Source organism: Chrysochloris asiatica, unplaced genomic scaffold (genome assembly GCF_000296735.1).
Source record: "Chrysochloris asiatica unplaced genomic scaffold, ChrAsi1.0 scaffold00072, whole genome shotgun sequence".
NCBI classification, from domain to species: domain Eukaryota; kingdom Metazoa; phylum Chordata; class Mammalia; order Afrosoricida; family Chrysochloridae; genus Chrysochloris; species Chrysochloris asiatica.
Window position 1 is genome coordinate 10633618 of NW_006408590.1, and position 20360 is coordinate 10653977.

Below are 20360 nucleotides of genomic sequence, written 5' to 3' on the forward strand. Positions count from 1 at the left end.
ATGTACAGCCTCAGAAACTACATAGGGTCTCTATGATTGGAAATGGACTCCATGGCACACCACCACCACTATCTAATATGTTCTTCTTAAGTGACGTTAACATACAGCCTGAGAGTTTCTTGAACAAAATTTCCAAGGAGAATAAACCAGTGAGAGGCAGTATATTGGTGTTAACTTCCATGTCGCTAAAACCAGTAGAGCTTTCCGTCATTATCCACACGACCTTTAACCAGCGTCATCTGTACCTTCTTCTTCACAGTAGTTTGGACCTGAGGTAGTTGTTGTGTGCCGTTGAGTAGATTTCACCTTCCAGCGATCCCATAGGGCAGAGGGGAACTGTTCCCTAGGGTTTCTAGGTTTCCATCTTTATCAGGTCTTTCTCTTGCAGAGCTGCTCGGGCTTGAACTTCCAACCTTTCAGTTAGCAGCTTAGCATTTAACCACTGTGCCACCAGGACAGTGGTGGGGGAGTGGTGGTGGTGGTGTGCCATGGAGTTGGTTCTGACTCATAGTGACCCTGTATAGGGTTTCCGAGGCTATAAAACTTTATGGGAGCAGAAAGATACTGGTTGATTCAAACTACTGACCTTGTGGTTGGCAGTCCAGCTCATAATCCACTACACTACCAGGGCTCCTTCCCTGAGGGGAATAAAGGGAGTCAACTCACCTGCTACACAATTCATACATTTTAATCGTACAACTGAATGGTGCTTAGTATAGTCACAGAACAGTGTCAACTTCATCACAGTTTTAGAACGTTTGGATCACTCCAAAAAAAACGCTGATGATACCCATTAGTCAGTTACCGTTCTCCCCCTAATGCGTCAGACTGCAGAGTTGTTTGAAATGCAAGGTCAGTGGTTCAAGCTCACCACATGCTCCTTGGAAACCCTATACAGGGTCGCTATGGGTCGGAATCGACTGGATGGCACATCACAACAACAACAACAGCCATCCCTGAGCCCTCAGCCACCATGAACCTACCGTGTACTGCCTCTGGATTTGCCTTTTGTGGATATTTCAATTAAAGTGGAATTGTACCACATGAGGTCTTTTGTGGCTGATTTCTTTCACATAATTGTTTTTAAAGTTCATTTCTATTCTAGCATGGGTGTTCTTAACAACACAGATATACCACAGCTCGCTTATCCATTCATCAGTTGATGGACATTTGAGTTTATTGTACTTTGTGGCTTTTATGAATAATGAATCTATGAACATTTGTGTTTTGTGTGGTAGTGTTTTTACTTCCTGCATTCTTTTCTTCTTAAAGTTGTTTTTCACTTCCACTATCTAAACATTGAGTCCTGGCATATTAACATCCATCACTAGTTCTTTGTAAGGATGTTAACAGGCCCAGTTTTCACGTCTCTGATACCAGCTGCACATGTGCAGCACTTCTTCCTCTCGCCCTCACCACCAGTGCTGGGTCAGACCTCACAAGTTCAAGGGCACACTCCTGCAGACTACCAATTGGCCGAGACCTCAGATGCCAGCTGCAAACTCATGAGTCCCCTGGCTCTCCCTCACTTCTGACCTGCTGGCTATAAATCTGGGAGTCCTCTCTGTCCCCTTGATACCAGCTGTAAACTCAACGGTCCCTGGTTCTCTTCCTGCTGACTTCTGACCTGCTGATTCCCCACTACCCCTTAGGTTCGATAGAATTTGCTAGAATGGTTCACAGAACTCAAGATACCAGATGCTTAATGATTACTGTTTTATTACAGCAAAAACATGCAAATCAGGAGACACAGGGTTCTTGGTACAGAGCTTTCATGTCCCAAAGAGGGACATGCTGCCTTCCCATAGATGTTGATACCCTCCACCAACCAGGAAGTCCTTGGAGCTTGTTCAGAGCCTCATTGTAGAAGCATGATTGATTGAATCAGCTCACCTCTCCTAAGATCAAGTGACCTTACCTGGTGGATCTTTATGGTCTGACCTGCCCAACCTAAGTTACCTTATTATCATAAACTCAGATGTGGATCTGAAGGCCTAAAGATAACAAAAACATCCCAATTACTCAGGAAATTCCAAGGAGCAGCCACTCCTCAGAAACCCTATGCGATATGGCACTTAACAACAACAAAGGGTTATCTCAAGGAGCACTTGTGGAGTCCTGGTGTGGCGCTGTAGGATAAGCACTGGACCACAAGGTTGGATTAAAACGTAAGGTCAGAGGTTCAAAATCACCAGCCGCTCCTTAGAAACCTTATACAGGGTTGCTGTGAGTCAGAACCAACTCAACCGCACTGAACAGCAACAACAGGGAGCCCTGGTGATACCGTGGTTAAGCTTTGCTCCTAACCAGTCACTCCGTGGGAGAAAGGTGTGGCAGTCTGCTTCCAACCTTGGAAACCCTATGGGATAGTCGGTCCTGCCTTATAGGGTTGCTAAAAGGAGCTCTGGTAGCATAGTGGTTATGAATCAGGCTGCTAACCTCAAGGTCGGCAGTTCAAAACTACCCCCTGTTCCACGGGAGAAAGATGAGGCTTTCTGCTCCCGTAAAGATTTACAGCCTCAAAAACCCTGTACAGGGTCGCTATGAGTCGGAACCAACTCCATGGTACTTAACAACAACATGAGTCATAGACAGCTGGATGGCATGACAATAGACAGGGGCATTGCAGGCACCAGGAAGAAGACCCTACATTTCTTCTACGAGGAAACCATGTGCTTTTGGAAGCACTAGGAAGGATCTCAAATTAAATTTCAGAATTTTGGTTAAAGAACACTGTTTTTTTCATTTCCTGATAAAAGGTACCACTTTGATATGTAATCGGTGCCAAGAAAATGAATCTTCAGATGGTCTTAGCATGCATTTTTCTGGGAGAAAGCTGTTTGGACCGTTTCTTTGCCTTTCAGCTCATGGTATTACTGAAAAAACAAAGGGTCAAACTGAGGTTTAAATTTTCTGGTAAAAAACAAATTGAAGGATTTAAAAATGTTTTCTTGAGAACTTTTTGAAATGTCAAGTGTTTAGTCAAGGTGTGCTCTAAAAAATTTCAGTATGATTTTGAAATTTTGACAATATTAAACCATCACACACATATTGGCAGACTGAAATAGATCTGTGAATCCTTATAGAGCAAATAAGTGGTGAGTACATTTTGCATTGTCTGTTGTTTTTAGCTTCTGTTGTGCTCTGGTATTTCTTTTAAGGCTGGTATTTTAATCAGTCCTTTCTATTTTCTGCCTTTAAATGTATTTTGAAACTCTATATATCAAATGACAGATCCTGGAGTTGTTATGTAAAAATTTTGAGGTGTTATTTGGGAGTAAACCAAATTGCTACAGCAAGCCTCAGTGTTGGGCTCCTGCAGAGGGGATGGTGAGCTTGAACCACCAACCTTGTGGTTTACTCAGTGCTTATCCTGCATGCTACTGGGCTCCCGTCAAACAAAGGTAGGTCCTTTAAAGTGTGTGTGTTTAAAGAGTGTGTGTGTGTGTGTGTGTGTGTGTGTGAGTGAGTGTGTTGGCAGGAGGGCAGAGGAAGCATAATTGTGATTGGACCACATATTCTTAAATGAAAATCCATACATCTATAACAAGTGCAGGGGTTCCTGGCTTTACTATGAGGAAATCTCAAAAGAATGTAGGTTTGGAAAATACCAGTTGAGTGAGGTTTTTAGATGAACACACCTGTGGCTGTTCTCAACTGGTTAAGGTCGTTACTTGTTGAGATAGGTTTACGTGAAACCCCCATTTGAAAGAGTGTAATGGGTAGGTAGAATGGTAGCCACCCCCACCCCCCCAAAAAAAAGATTTGTTCATGTCCTAACCCCTTGGAACCTGTGAATGTGACCGTATTTGTAAAAAAGTACATCTGCAGATTTAGTTAATGATCTCTAGATAAAGTCATCCTGGATTATCTGGTGGCTGCTGAATCCAATGGCAGGTGTTCTTAGAGAAGGGAGAGCAGGTCAGGTGAAGGCAGACGCAGAGTGAAGTTAGGCAGCGACCAGCCAAAGAAGCCACCAGAAGCTCTGAAGTGGGGGGGGCGGGGGGGAAGGAAGGATTCTTCCTAGAGCCTTAACAAGGAGGTATTTCTGCTAACTAACACCTTGATTCTGGACTTCTAGCCTTCAAAACTGTGAGAATCAATTTCAGTTGTTTTAAGCCACCAAGTTTGTAGTAATTTGTTACAGCAGCCCTTGGAACCAAATACAAAGTAGATGGCTGCTTCAATGGCTTCACAGACCGGAGACTTGAGTAGCAGAACCAAGCCCGTTGCTGTTGAGTGGTCACGTGTGTCAGTAGACTTGCGCTCCACAGGGTTTTCAAGGTTGTGTGTCATATTGGAAGCAGATCAGCAGGCATGTTTTCAGAGGTGCTGCTGGGTGGATTTGAACCTCTAACCTTTGTGTTAGCATTTGGGTGCGTTAATCATTTGTACCACCCAGACACTCCTTAAAAGCATTCTGGATGTATGGGAAACTCAACAAAAACCAGCTAATAGTTTGAGAACAAAATTGACAGCAGCAGTCCTGAAATGGTGACTAAATGTTCAATTCAAAGGAGAAGCTTCTCTTTTATTCCAGGAAATTATAGCCACAAAGGGACCAGAGAAACCAGTGTCTAAACATGTGGCTTTTTAAAGAGAAGCTAGAAATCTGAAATTTTATGTAAATCTCCTGGCTATTAATTCACAAGCAACTAATTCACAAGAAGAGACAAATCCACACCTTAAGAATAAAAAGAAAAATCTTCAAAAACTTTCATGGAGAAATTCTATTTTTCACAAATTTTTTGAAGCCCCTTTGTGTGTGTGCCTGTGTGCACCAACAAAAACACATCGGGAGGACTCATTGGTCCGGGGTCTCCATTTTATGATGGATAATGTGAATGGTGGTGGGGAACATTACTCCATATAGAAGGGGGCTTTGAAAACCTTTTGGAAAAGTAGAATGAAAAGATAATGGAATTCTTGGGTGAGGGGAAAGGCTCTCTACAGCAAGAGAAAGGTTGGAAGAGAAAAGGTAGAAAGCAGCCGAAGATACAGGGAGGAATGCTAGAGTTCAAGTAAAGAAGGAAAAAAAAACGGTCATGGAACTTTTCAACGCCCACTCAGAAAGTATTTTTGGGCTCTTTAAAAATCTCCAGTGGCTGAAAGCAGAGAATACCAGGAAGATATTTACCTGTGCTTTATTGACTACGCAAAGGCTTTTGATTGTGTGGATCATGACAAGCTATGGACAACATTGCAAAGTATGAGTTTCTGGAACACTTAATTGTGCTCATGAGGAATCTGTACATGGACCAAGAAGCAGTTGTTCGAACAGAACATGGGAACACTGAATGGTTTAAAATTATGCAAGGTGTGTGACAACGTTGTGTTCTTTCACCATACTTAATTCAACGTGTATGCTGAGCAAATAATATGAGAAGCTGGGTTCTATGAAGAAAAACATGGCATCAGGATTGGAGGAAGACACATTAACAACCTGCAATATGCAGATGATACAAGCTTGCTTGCTGAAAGTGTTCAGGACTTAAAATATTTACTGATGAAGATCCAAGAGCACAGCCTTTGGTATGGATTACATCCCAACGTCAGGAAAACAAAAATCCTCACCACTGGATCAATCACAACATTCTTATCAACTGAGAGAAGATTGAAGTTGTCAAAGACTTCATCCTTCTTGAATCAACTATCAACACTTATGGAAGCAGCAGTCAAGAAATCAGATGACATATTGCATTAGGCAAATCTGCTACACAAGACCTTTTTAAAGTGTTGAAGGGCAAAGATGTCAGCTTGAGGACTAAGGTGTGCCTGACCCAAGCCATGGTATTTTCAATAACCTCATATACATGCGAATGTTGGACAGTGAATAAGAAAGATCATAGAAGAATTGATACATTTGTGTTATGGTGTTGGAGGAGACTATTGAAAGTGCCATGGGCTGCCAAAAGAACCAACAGATCTGTGTGGGAAGAAGTACAGCCAGAGTGCTCCTTGGAGGCCAGGATGGCCAAACTTTGTCTCTCATACTTTGGACTTATTGTCAGGAGGGACCAGTCACGGGAGAAGGATATCATGTTTGGTAAGGTGCTGGGTCAAAGAAGAGGAAGACCCCCAGTGAGATGCATTGGCAAAGTAGCAGCATCAATGGGCTCAAGCATAGCAACAATTGTGAGGTTGTCCCGGGAACAGGCAGTGTTTCATTCTGTTGGGCATAAGGTCATTATGAGTCGGTCGGACTTGATGGCACCTAACAACAACAACAACTGCTGGGAAATGGAAGGTTTTACTGGTTGTCTGTGCTTTGCTGAGACTTGCAGAATGTAACCATACAGAAACTGTTTAACATGTTAAATATTTTATTCACATTGTGTACAAACTATATCCACCTGGAAAACACATGAATCCAAAAATAGATTATTTTACAGTAATTCACATTTTATTTTAAGCATGGAGGTCATGAGCCTGGTCAGTGCCTCTTCCCTTGGCTCTTCCTGCTCTGGGGAACTGGAAATTGCAGGACAGTCCACTGCTGGAGGCCTTCAAAGACTGGGTATCAGTGACGGACGGGCGAGCAAATGTCAGTGCAGATTTTAACCCGTGAACATTTACTGGTGGAAATTCACTGTCACTATTTTTGCCAAGGAAATGTGTGTTTTAGAGCTTGAAGTACACATCAGGTAGGAAGACAAAATAAATGAGACTCACACTTTAATTGGCCAGTACAGAGTTGTCAGGACACTCCCAGTTCAGGGAGATTTAACATCTTTGCCACAGACAGATTCAATTAATTGCGATTGTTTTGTTTTGAAGACTTGAGTCACAGAAGCTGCAGCAATTTGTAAATGAATGCATCTGTTGACTTACTCTTTGCAGATCTGACAGCAGCCACCATTTGGGAGAACCAAGAGGAATAAACTCAGCACCCTTCCCGTTTTACCATGGCTGATTTTACCGGGGCTGTAACTCTAGAAGAATGCTCATTGGATTTTTCCTGAGTGGCCAGAAAAATGCTCTGGTTAAGAAACTTTAATAATCTATGCTAAATTTAATTTGTGTACTAGTTTCATGGCTTGGCTTTATTAAAAAGATTTGTTCTATGGACTCTGACTTAAAGGATCTGAAGTCTTAAGTATGCATGTCTTACCCATATCTCACCCTCTCCTACTGTACAAACTACAAATGAATCACCTTTTTCCTTTGTGAGCAGCCACAGCCAAACATAGGAACACTTTTGAACCTTTAGGATAGGAGCCTGGGGTGAGTCTCTACTGGCAGAATTCAGTAATTTTCTTTTCTTTTGAGCAGTGGCAATAGCATTAGTTATTCTGGATCTACACTTCTTGTCTAGGGAAATAGTATTTGATCAAAGTATTGCAAAAGATCATCCCTTCCTCCCCACCCCCCAACCCCAATTTTTTTTCAGGTGTTGTTACCATCACCCCCTGCCCCCACGGCCCAAGTAGATAGCAACAACTCCGAATCCAAATACAAGCTGTGATGTGGAGAAATTTTATCAGCACGTTCGCAGGTTTCATAAAAGAATAGAAGAAAAAGAAAAAGGGTTTTCAGAGGTCTATTGCAATCTGATTGTTTTAAAAGAGAAATCCAGACAGTGCACTCCTTGCACGGAACAGATCATAGCTTGTCTTCCTGCCACCCGTGTGCATTTTTTCCGAATTTGTACACTAACCTTCGGTCGACCCGTTCCAAAATTCCTGTTTTATAGTAGTATCTGTGAAAGACAGCAGAAGGAGAACATGGGGCAGCCTGGCAAGCCAGGAGAACAACAGAATCCTAAACACTCCCTGGCCTTGTTCCTCTCAGGTGACAAGGCTGTTCTCAGGTTACCCTGGCATTGCCACCTCCCCTTATCAGCTTACACTTAAACCTTTCCCAGACATCTTGAAGATTGAACCGCACTATGCTCAGTTCCAAATGTGGGGTGTGTGTGGTGTGCTTGTGTGTGTGTATGTGTGTGAGAGAGAAGGCCAGGGTTCAGAGAGAGACTTGTGGAAGACTGCCAAGAAAGAAAAGAGTGGAGTGTCTGTTTACAAATCAGAATCCTCCCTGTAACTAAGAACCCAAATGTTGTCTCGTGGCCTTTGGATGATCAAGTAGAAAGCTGCAAAAACAGTGTAAGCTTGTCCCACCGGCCATTTACATAACTCAGCTTGAAGGCTCAGGGTAGCTCAAGCTGTTTACTTACCTGAGAGCTCTGCTCAGTTTTTCGTACGTCATTCTGTCATTTTTCTTCCTTTGTCCCCACATCTTGGCCAGGGCTTCTGATTTAACCACCCGAAAAATACCTTGTTCCCTATCCTCCCATTCCAGAATGCCACAGTTTTCTTCAGGAGATAGGAGCAGGTCTCGCACGAATTCCCAGAGGTGAGAGCTTTGGAGACCTTTTGAGAAAGAAAAGAGAAAAAAAAAAGGTTACTTAATTTTTTTATTTTTAAGAGAAGCATTGCACCACTTTTCATTGTTGTTGTTAGTTGCTGTCGTGTCCGTTCTGACACACAGTGACCCCACGTATGACAGAATGAAACACTGACCGGGTAGCGCCATCCTTACAATCACTGTTCATCTCCCAGTGCTATACTGGGCTCCATTCTGCTATGATTCATAAAGTTTCATTGGATACTTTTTGGAAGCAGATCACCATCTGTCTTAGGCTGAAAGCACAGCTGAACTCGGGTATAGCTTCCTGGATCACAGCAATACAGAAGTTGACCAACACAAGCAGGTAGCGGACAGCTTCTCATGAACCCAGGAGAATTGCTGTTTTGAGGGGATAGTGTCTGTACTTCTGATTAAACCTTTCTACTTAGAGCCTTACTGAGTTGTGAAATGTCTGTCTTCCATCACAGCCATTGCAACACAGACATTGACTCAAGGACCTTGCTTACCCTATAGGATTATGGGGTTAATTCCCATAGTTCCATTGGACTAAGGAAATGATAACCAAATGATCTTCTCACTGTCTTTTCTGTTAGGCAGAGTGGTTGTACTGAGATTTCAGAGCCACCACTGTCTGGGTGGACCAACCCTACAGTTGTTTTCCATGAAAGGCTGGGACTTCTCTTGTTCCATTTTATCATGGTAAAGACTGGTTTCCGAGTCTGACATCCTGGGTTTCGGCCTTGAAAGCACCTTTCCTTAGCTCTGTAACCTTCGGCAAGTTACCTAATCTCTTTAGTTAACTCATCTGTAAAATGGGGCTAAGATAAAAGTGAGGATTTGGTGATTTAATGCCTATTAAGTGGTGAGAACCACCCTTAGCAGGTAGCAAGTGTTCTCTGCACACACCAGGATTGTGAAATGGCAGGCTTGACTAGATGCTGGGTAAAGTTATCTTCTTACTGGGAAAGGCTAATGGAGTTGCCAACTCAGGACTCACTGTAGACTTTTTGACCCAGGAAAAACAAACACTTATTCAGAAATGCAACATAGCTGGGCACTTTTTCTACTTTCTCAGTTTAATTCTTATAATACCATTTCCAAAGGAAAGAAAATCAGTTTGACTCTGAGAGCATTTAACATGTCATCATCCACTCCTCTACTCCTTCCTTGGGAAATAATGCCCTACTCATTGGTTTAGTTCCAAAGCTTATTCAATTAGCTGGTTTTGTCTGATGAATGGTTTTAGCTATTGGAAATGAAAAATTGCATCTCTACACTTACTTGTTCGACTGTGAGTATGGCAGTCTTGACTTTTGATGCCTGTTTTCAAGCAACTGGAATCAGCATCTGAAATAGGATACTAGAGTAAGTCAAAAAGTATTGCTGCAAAATCATAGCAACCTTTATTAAACCAAACAATCCCAAAATGTGAATCTATGTTTCTTGACATACCCTCCCCTTAGATCTATAGACCTCTGAAGACAGTGTTTCCATCCCTCAAACCCTCCCTGAGGAATCTTGCACTCTTCGATTTACTACACGTCAAAACAGCATTTTTGGCATCTTGAGGGACTCATGTTATGTTCTTTAAAACATTTTTTTTTTTAGTTTTTTGGAAAAAAACAAGTCTGAAGGGAAAAGATCAGGGTTGTAGGGTGGGTGGGGTAAGGTTTCCCAATGGAATTCTCGTAGGGACAACTTGTGCTACTCCTGAAGAATGAGCGGGGCCATTGTAGTGATAGGAAAATACTCCTCAGCACAAATTTCCTGGCTTTTTCTTAATAACACAGTTTCCAATTTCCTTAAAACTTGTTCATAATAAGCCCCCATGATCATTCTGTGTCCTTTGAGACAATATATCAAGGTTGTTGTTGTTCTTATGTGCCGTCGAGTCAGTTCCGACCCATAGCATCCCTGTACAGGGTTTCTGAGGCTGTAAATCTTTACAGGAGCAGAAAGCCTCATCTTTCTCCCACAGAGCGACTGGTAGTTTTGAACTGCTGACCTTAAGGTTTGCAGCCCAATTTGTAACCACTATGCTACCAGAGCTCCTTCCTCCGGGAATTCCCCCCAAACCGTCACTATCACCTGAGCTGAACTCTCTGCCTTGAAATCTTCCCGACCTACCTTAAAACACTTGATCATCTAAAAACTGTTGTTTTATGTGGGGCAGCAATCCTGTAACTGGCTGCAAAGCCTCAATGATTTGGAAGGTGTCCTTCAATTGAGTTTTGCTGGAAATTCTAATATTAACCCTGACCTCAACGTCATTTTTTCCCCATGGCACGTATCCTTTGTTTTGAAGGCACCCTAACGAGACTAAGCCAAGTGTATTACTGAGAGAACTTGTCTGCAGACATTCACTGAGTGCAGAGACGTGGTGTCATAGATTGAGTTGCATCCTCTCACAGTATGTCATCTTGGCTAAGCCAAGCTTCTCAGTGGTTAGGCCATTGTGATGATCCTCCATGATGTGATCTGATGTGATAAACCAGTCAGAGGATTAAGGATGGGATACAGCACCCGTAAATCCATCATGACCCTGATCATGAGGAAAGGGAGATTTTTAGAGGTGTGGCCTGCAACACCTTTTATTTTATAAGCAATAAAAGGAGAGAGATGTCAGCAGAGAAGGGGGCATGCTACTACCAAGAGAGAAGAGCCAGGAGTGGACTGCATACTTTGAATCTGGGGTCCCTGCCCTATGAGGCTTCTAGATCCAGAGAAAGGTTAATGCCAGGACTCATGGAGAGCTCCAAGGAATGCTGGGCCTACAGATCTGAAAGGAGACGAGGACCTTTCTCCAGAGCCAATGCTCTGAATCCAGACTTCTAGCCTCTTAAACAGCGAGAGAATAAATTTCTGGTTGCTAAAGCCATCCATTGCAGTGTTTCTGTTATGGCTGCACTAGAGAACCAAGACACATGTCTAAACACATTTTGTTTGGAATAAACCTGTGCGTGTATGGATTAAAACCCTACTAGCAATACTTTTGACTTACCCTTGTAATTTATAACAGCAGAAAGGAATTTGAGACCTCAGATCACACCACAGTGAGAAAATATGAACTGAACACCTTTGTTGTAGAAAGCACAGTGTGGAGCACTTTGAGGGCCATTGAACAAAACCATTGTCATCGAGTCATTCCAACTCATAGACACTGGATATAGACAGGGTTTCTGAGACTCCAAAGCTGTACTGCAGAAGGTAATGTCATCTTTCTCCTGCAGAGCTACTAATGGATTTAAACTGCCAACCTTGTGGCTAGCAGAAGAGTACCAACATATGTTTGAAGGTAACTTGTAAGTGTTAGTGCAATTATTAAGCGCTCATTTGCTAATTGAAAGGTTGGTGGTTCAAGCCCACCTAGCAGTTCTCTGGAAGACCAGGGGATCTGCTGCTGTAAAGATTACAGCCAAGAATACTGTCTAGGGCAGTTGTACTGTGTCACACGGGGTCACTCTGAATTGACTCAGCTGTGCCCCACAACTGTAGCTGAGAGGTGCAAACATACTTACGGCATAATTGTTTTGAAGGAGCATGTGTATTTAACATTGGGGTTTCACCGTGTGCCAGGTACTGGACTAAGTGTTGAGTGTAGGGGAGTGAAGAAGACAGATGTGGTCCCTGCTCATGTGTAACTGGAGGAATAACAGGAAATTGCTGATTGTTTTGAGTGTCAATGAAGGAAACAAGGAGGGTGAAGGAGGGTGGAGTTGGATAGAGTGCCCACTTTAGACAGGGTGGCCAGAGAGACCTCTTTAAGAGGAGGCAGCTACATTAAGAGAAAGGTGAGAAGGAGCTGATGGTGGGGAAGAATGTTCCAGATGGAAGAACAGTGAAGACGAAACCCTTCCAGGAGTGAGTCCCAGTGAGGCAGGATTGCCAGGTGCCCACACCAGTAAAACCCAGTTACTATGGAGTTGATTCCAATTCATGGCATGTTCATGTGTGTCAGATAGAACCGTGTTCGCAGGGTTTTCAATGGCTGGTTTTTCACATGAAGATTACCAAGTTTTCTGCTGAGGTTGTACTGTCGATGCTGACGCACAGGACCTGTATAGGGTTTCTGAGGAGCAGCTGGTGAACTGAACTGCTGACCTTGTGGTTTGCAGTCCTGTACTGATTCTACCATGCCACACCAGGAGTCCGTGGTACCTCTTGTTGTTATGTGCCATCGAGTCGGTTCCGACCCATAGTGACCCTGTATAGGGATGGACTCAAACCTCTTCCTGCTCTACCAGCAGCTTGTATCTGTGGTAGGGGAGATATGCCATGAAATCGGGTCCAACTCATAGTGATGAGCCTGTATAGGGTTTCAGAGACTGTAAATCTTTATGGGAGCAGAAAGCCTCATCTTTTCCCATGGTTGGTAGATTTGAACTGCTGACCTTGTAGTTAGTAGCTCAGGTGGTAACCCACTATACTACCAGGGCTCCTGGTATCTGTGAAGCATTTACTAAATGCCAAATGCTTACCAAGTGCTTCACATACAGTGTCTCTTTCAATGCGTGCAACAATCACTATTGTTATTGAAGCTCAGATAGCTTAATAATTTTATTCCAAGTGGTACAGTCACAACTTGGACCAGAATGATCTTGTTCAAAGCTGATATTCATTATGACTACTTACCTTCACAGTAGGTATTCAATAGATTTTTATTACACGAATACCAATACTATTATTGGCTAAGATTGGTTGAGTGTGTTGATTACCATTCAATCTCACCTCCCTGATGATGTGTGTGTGATTTTGTTGCTCTTGTTAGGTACTGTAGTTCGTTTCATAGTGACCCTGCATGACAAGAGTAGAACTGTCTCCTAGGGTCTTCTTGGCTATAAACTTTAGGGAAGCAGATGGTGGGTCTTTCTCTCACAGAGCTGCTTGGTGGGTTTGAACCACAACCTTTTGGTTAGCAGCCAAGTGCTCAAGGCCTTCTTTTATGTCTACTTTTATCTCCATTTTACAGACAAGAAAACTACATGGAGAGGTTAGGTAGCAAGTTCATTGCAGATCATTTACTCATTTGTTCACTATTGTTTGAGTCATAGTCCAGGTGTGGCACTGTGGGCTAATGTGCCAGACTGTAAAGTCATTTGAATCGCAAGGTTGGTGGTTCAAGCTCACCAGCTGCTCCTTGTAAACCCCATACAGGGTGGCTATGGATCAGAATTAACTCGACAGCACTTAACAACAACAACAACAACAACAATAAACACAGTTTGAATCGCAAGGTAGGGTGTTCAAACTCACCAGCTACTCCTCAGAAACCCCTATACAGGGTCACTATCGGTTGGAACCGACTCGACAGCAGTTAACAAGAACAGGTGCTGAAGATACAGCAGGAAACGGAATGCAATCTTTCATCTTAAGGATCTTGCATCCAAGTAGGTAGGACAGTTAATGACAAGTAGCAAGTTGGTGAGACTGAACCACCAACCTTGTGGTACAAACTGACCTTGTAGTCTGATTTGTAACCACTACACAAGAGCTCAGAGGGTAGCGTAGTGGTTACAAATCGGGCTGTGAGCCGCAAGGTCAGTAGTTCAAAACTACCAGCTGTTCTGCTGGAGAAAGAGAAGGCTTTCTACTCCCATAAAGATTTCCAGCCTTGGAAACCCTGTTCAGGGTCGCTATGAGTCGGAATCGACTCCACGGCATATAACAACAACAACAACAACAACACTACCAGCCATGTTAGTTGGTGATAAAAGCTTTGGAGAATACTACAGCCGGGTGGGAGGCTCCAAAGGAATGGTGAAGAGATGAATGGAGTTGCTATTTTAAGTAGGGCTGACAGGGAAGGTCTTTGATAAGAAACTACTTCCTATAGCAGGCAAAGAATGAGTCTTCAGGGTGTTTGGGGAAGTGCTGGCCCTGCACACATTCCCTTGTCAGAAGTCTAGTCCCTAAGGACAATAACCTATTGCCTACTGGAATGAACAGTTGAATGAATGCATTCCTTCAACATTTAGGGCCCCTTAGGCCCCTTCTCAGGAACCTCACTGATGTGGAAAAACAGGCCCATGCACAAGGCAGGTACAGGTGATTCCTGGGTTACAAATTAGATCTGCTCGTGTTCTCTAAATCCAATTTATAACTAAATTGAAACAGGTGCCTACGGTTCTTTATAAGTCTTGTTGTTGACCGACCCATAGGGACCCTGTATAGGGTTTCCAAGGAGCAGCTGGTGAGCTTGAACTACCAACCTTGCAGTTCAAACGGCTTTGCAGCCTGGCACATTAACCCACAGTGCCACATGCCACATTAAGTCTTACTTTAGTGCAAAAGAAAAAAAGGCTTGAAGGCTTTTCAGTGATTTAGTGAAAGTGACTGTGATGAGCAATTTGTTGTGAGTTGGGGTTGGTTCCAGGAGTCCTGGTGGCACTGTGGTCAGAACTGACTCATCGACACCTAACAACAACAACAGGGGTTGGGTCATTCGGTTCAAAGGGAGGGCACATTTACATAATGGGCAAATAACCCTGGGACTTCCCCTGTAAACACAAACCATAAATGAATGCCCAGGTGAGATTAGCTGACCTGGAGGTGGAGGTTGCCCTCCCATGGAGAGAGCTGGCCTCAGGAGAACAGGGCTAATAGCTGGCTGGTCATGACCGAGGATTCTGACTCTTGGGTCTGACTGAATTCCCAGTTACCCTGGGCCATCAGCAGAGCACACATTTAAAAAAACATATAACCTTTTAAAATGAGAGAAAACGAATGGAGAAGTAAAAGATAAACAGAGCTAAATTAACTGATGAATAGCAATAAACTTTCACTGAAATGCCAAACTGGAAATAAGTAGGAGTGAAGGGCTGCCTTTTAATTTTTGTGATTTTTCTCCATGTGTTTAGGATCAAGGGATGCTTGTTAATCACTCTGGGCCCGGCACCTAATAGCTGCTCAGTAGATGTTTGTTGAATGAATAAATGATTGACTGAAAAAAGAACTAAATGAATGAGAGGAGCAAAGAGGCTAAAAGTTTTGGATACAGACACACCTGGATTGTCTGCCACTATCGATCGATGCCATCTTTAATCTCTAAGCCTTAATTCCCACACCTATAAAATGGCTATGGATCTAGCACTTGTCTAGGATTATTGGGAGAATCAGTTGAGATCATTTCCATTAAGATTTTAGCACAGGAATCAGTCTGATAGTATTGTTGTTGTTAAGTGCCATTGAGTAGGTTCTGACTCATAGTGACCCTGTATAGGGTTTCCGAGGAGCCTGAACCGGTAAGCTTGACCTGCCAAGCTTGCTGTTCAAACCAACCTTGCAGTCCAGCACATTAATCCGCAGTGCCAGGAAGACTCCATTATAGTATAGGACCTGGTCGTGGCTAGTTACATACTTTGGCAAAACCTACTTCTAAAGAACTTGTGGAACAGAGTATCTCTTCCTTGCTCACTGGTATTAGAAAGACAGGCTGGCCAATGATCCCCATTTATAGGTGAAGACATTCCCACCTGGAGAAGGTGTTTCGAGAGTAAAATCAAATTCCACCAGTGCACTACCAGTCACTCCCCTCACCCCACAAAAGCCTTGGTGGGCTCATTCCTTCCTTCCAGGGGCTTTCCTGGGCTGCTGTATAGATGATATGTAGATCAGAAGGATTCCACCAGGACAAGTAAGTGGGGCAGGTGACTTGTTGGCAGGTGGGAGGAGACTGGACTTCATGGCCCTGGGTGCAGCACCAGTAAAGCAGATGCCATGGAGTCATTTCCAACTCATGACAACGGCAATCCCATGCATGTCAGAGTAGAACTGTACTCCACAGGTTTTCAATGGCTGATTATTTGGAAGTAGAATCACCAGGCCTTTCTTCCAATGCACCTCTGAGTGGACTTGAACCTTTGGTCTTTCATTAGCAGCTGAGCATACTGGTCATTCACCTCACCCAGATGTTCTTTGAGCTCTGGTAGCATAGTGGTTACAAGTTGGGCTGCTAACCTCAAGGTCAGCAGTTCAAAACTACCATCCAGGCCGTGGGAGAAAGATGAGACTTTACTGCTCCTGTAAAGATTTCCAGCCTCGGAAACCCTATACAGGGTCTCTATGAGTCAGAACCGACTCCACGGCACATAATTATCAACCGCCTTTGCAAGGGGTGGGTGAGGGAGTTTGTGGGCAGGGCATGTCTATTTATGTCCACTGGATGGTCCACAGACCTGGATATTCCTCTGACTTTGTTAACCAGGAGTTAAATAACCTGAATTCTCATTTAATTGTTTGGGACTTTAAGGAGAGCAAAGAAATATCAGAATAAGTACACCCTCTATCCCCAAAGCTCATCTCTCTCAGAGACCTTAGAAATCTCCATATGACCTGCCTCGGCTTTGTAAAAAAAGAGCTAAAGCTCAGGAGAGAAAGCACCTGCCTACAGCTCTTCCTGGCCAGGGCCTTTGCATGGGGCTCAATAACGCATAGTAATAATGCTCACAAGCTTTAAAAAACAACAGCTCCAAAATTCCCATTCCTAAGCCCTTTCCAGCTGTAGATGTAAAACAGTAAGGGTTAATCTTCAGAATCAAGTCCACTTGAGACCCTTGATTACTTTGTAATTGTTAAGTCAGCATGCATAATGAGCTCAGATTCTTTGTAACATTATCAACCCCAAGGCCTCTACTGTTCAGTAAGTATTGTTACTGTTATTGGCCATTGGTTTTGGGGTGTCTGCAGTGCTGGAACATACATGGCACTCTGTAGGCACTATTTCTAAAGCTCACTACAACCAGGAAAGGGCACACCATTGTACACATAGGGAAATTGAGTCCTGGGGAGGACAATTAATCCAGAGATGCAGGCTGTGGCCTCAGACCCAGCTGATTCCAAAGCCTTATCTCTTTCTACTATATTTCTTCCCACTGTCTTGTCTCCTCCAAGCCTGAGATTATTTCAGTTCACCAGTCCTTAAAAGAATGACCAAACCCAACTTCTCAACAACAGCGTGACTTGGGGAAACAGTTTGGTTACTTACAGTCTTTGATGGTGGCCTTGGTCTCTTCAGCATCATTAAAAAAGGAATAACCTGGGAAAGAGAAAGAAATCCACAAAGCATACCATGCAATCCAGGGAGAAGAGGTGTGGGGGAGTGACGATGTCTTTTCAGGGAAGATGATTTTAGAAGGAACCTTGGCAACCATCTGATCCTTATAGGACCACCCTGAAGCCATGTCTGGGGGTGTGTGACATCTCCTTGTCTCTAAAGGCCACTTGGGGGAATGCATCCCGCCAGGCATCCTGACAACCTCTGTGGATTCTCTGAATGGCCATTGGGTGTGTGCAGCACCTTGCCCAGGAGCAAGGAGAGCTGGGCTTTCAGCTGGCCTGGTTGGCCTTTTATGTGGTCTTGGCTCTGTGTCTTAGTATCTGGGCTCATTTTCCTCATTGGCAACATGAGACAAAAGACTTTGAATGTTTGTTATATGCTGGTCAAGGGGGCAATGGACACAGGAGGCCGCAATAAGGAGAAGAGCCTCTGTGAACTTTGAGTTTAATGAGAATTTGGAGACTATGTCAGGGTCTCAGTTTTCTTGACTATAGAAAGGCATTGAAATAAGAGATTAAGATCATGTTTGCCCAAGTAGCATGGGCAAAGAACATCCACTTCTTAGCTTTCTTTATGTCCAACGTGAGGTCTCCTTTCTATTTACTAAGGAGGCTGCAACAGGGATCAATTGTCTGTTTCATGTGCCATTTTCTTACTAGTAATCCATGGTACCCCTGTTCACTCTGAACCGAATGAGAACTGATGAAGGGACCTATTGCTCCTCATACTAGAAAGCTACCCTATGCCCTCTACCCTTCCTGCCAACCTCTTCTTCCAAGTACCAGTGTCTGGGCTCTAAATCCTACAGCAACAGACCCTAGAATTCCCTGTATCTCCTCACCCAGCACAATGTCCTCATACTGTGTTCTAGTCTGCCAGAGCCCTAATCTGTAGGGCAATACCAGGACTAAACTAGGTTATAACCAGTTAGCCATAGAATTTATTGTCCAAATGGAGATACTTTTGAGAATGAAAGGCAGTGTTAATAACAAGCATTCCAGGAAAACAGATAAAAATAGGATCTGTCCTGGGACAACAGTGACATATTGGAATTCTGGCCCCAACACACTTCTCTCCAAATGGTACTTGAAGAACATCAGAGGAAGAACTTCAAAGGAAGCAGATTGGAGGCATAATTTTACTGCTCAACATGATATCCCCACTTGGCTTGCGAAACTCATCGCCCTCGGGCTGATTTAAACTCTAGCAACCCTATAGGAAAGAGTAGAATTTTCCATAGGTTTGCTAGGCTGTGTGGCGCTGTAGGGTAAGCACTGCATTGCCAGCGGTCAATGGCACTAAACAACAACAATCTTAATGGGTGCAAATGGTCATCTCTTTCTTCTCACAGAGCGACTGGTGGGTTCAGAGCTGTGGCCTTTCAGTTAGCAGCAGAACTCTCACCAAGCCACTTCTTAGTCTGCCAAAGTGCTGGAAAGTCCACCATTGGAGGCCACATGATGACTCCAGGGCTTCTTGAGAACAGGTGTGGGGAAACTTTTTTTCTACCAAAGTTTATAACCTCAATCCTGGGCCATACAAAATTATCAACTTAAGTTAGTGTGCTATATTTGGTCAAACATTTATTTAACTTATCCCTAATGAATCTCGGAGTCCTGGTGTGGTGCTGTGGCTAATGCACCAGACTGCAAAGCTGTTTGAACTGCAAGGTTGGCGGTTCAAACTCCCCAGCTGTTCCTCGGAAACCCTATCCTGGGTCACTAAGGGTTAGAACTTACTCCACGGCACATAACCAACCAACCAAATGTGATGGTAGCATTGTTGTTGTTGTTGTCAGGTGCCATCGAGTCAAAACCGACTCGAGTCAAAAGGTGCCATCGAGTCAAAAGCGACCCCATGCACAGCAGAACGAAACAATGTCCGATCCTGGGCCAACCTCACTACCGCTGCCACACTTGACGTCATCAATGATGTCACCTGGCTGATCCATCTCATTGGGGGTCTTCCTCTTTTTCTCTGACCCTCCACCTTACCCAGCATGACATCCTTCTCCAGCGACTGTCCTCTCCGGACAATGTGTCCAAAGTATGAGAGATGAAGCCTAGCCATCTTGGCCTCCAAGGAGCATTCTGGTTGCACTTCTTCCAAAACAGATCTATTGGTTCTTTTGGCAGTCCATGGCACTTTCAGTATTCTCCTCCAACAGCACAACTCAAAGGCATCAATTCTCATAGTGGTTATGAATTGGGCTGCTAACCTCAAGGTCAGCAGTTTAAAACTACCAGTCGTTCTGCAGGAGAAAGATGAGGCTTTCTGCTTCTGTAAAGATTTCCAGCCTGGGAAACCCTATGCAGGGTTGCTATGAGTTGGAACCAACTCCAAGGTACAACGCCACCACCAGTGTGATGACTGGTACTGCAGTTGCCTTGGCAGAACCAGATCAAATAATTCCGTCTTACATGGCCCATGGGCCAGACAGACAGCCCCTATCCCTGCTTTAGAATAAGAACAGACAGCTTCAACTCATGGCTGTAGAGTCAATTCTGACCCATCGCAACTCCATATGGGACAGAACAGAACTGCTCCACAAACTTTCCGAGACTGTAAAGCTTTATGGGAGCAGAAGGCTTCATCTTTCTTCCACAGTGTGGCTGGTGGGTTTGAACCACCAACTTTTAATTTAGAAGACTAATATTTAACCCACTGTATCACTAGAGTTCCTTAGAGGCAACTTTTCCTTGTTGTTCAGCGCCCTTGAATGAATTTCGACTCATAGCAACCCTGTTCAGGGTTTCCAAGGAATGACTGGTGGGTTTGAACCTCTGTCATTCTAGTTAACTGTCCAGTGCTTATCCTACCACGCCACACCAGAACGCCATAGGCAACTTGTTGTTGTTGTTGTTAAGTGCCGTCGAGTCGGTTCCGACCCATAGCGACCCTGTACAGGGTTTCCGAGGGTGTAAATCCTTACGGGAGT

General features: G+C 43.8%; 1 protein-coding gene across 4 annotated transcripts in view; it reads right to left on the reverse strand.

Moving 5' to 3' along the window:
- Positions 1-7409: 7409 nt before the first annotated feature.
- Positions 7410-20360, reverse strand: part of ELF5 (E74-like factor 5 (ets domain transcription factor)) — a 35609-nt gene continuing 22658 nt past the window's right edge. For 2 of the 4 annotated variants that reach the window (XM_006864887.1, XM_006864886.1), the window contains 4 exons: positions 17351-17401; positions 9649-9714; positions 8174-8369; positions 7603-7699 (listed from right to left, as the gene is read on the reverse strand). In XM_006864887.1, the coding sequence (XP_006864949.1) occupies positions 7603-7699; positions 8174-8369; positions 9649-9714; positions 17351-17401 (410 nt within the window). Of the gene's footprint in view, positions 7700-8173; positions 8370-9648; positions 9715-17350; positions 17402-20360 lie in introns of all 4 variants that reach the window. The other 2 variants (XM_006864884.1, XM_006864885.1) reach the window with 2 other exon arrangements.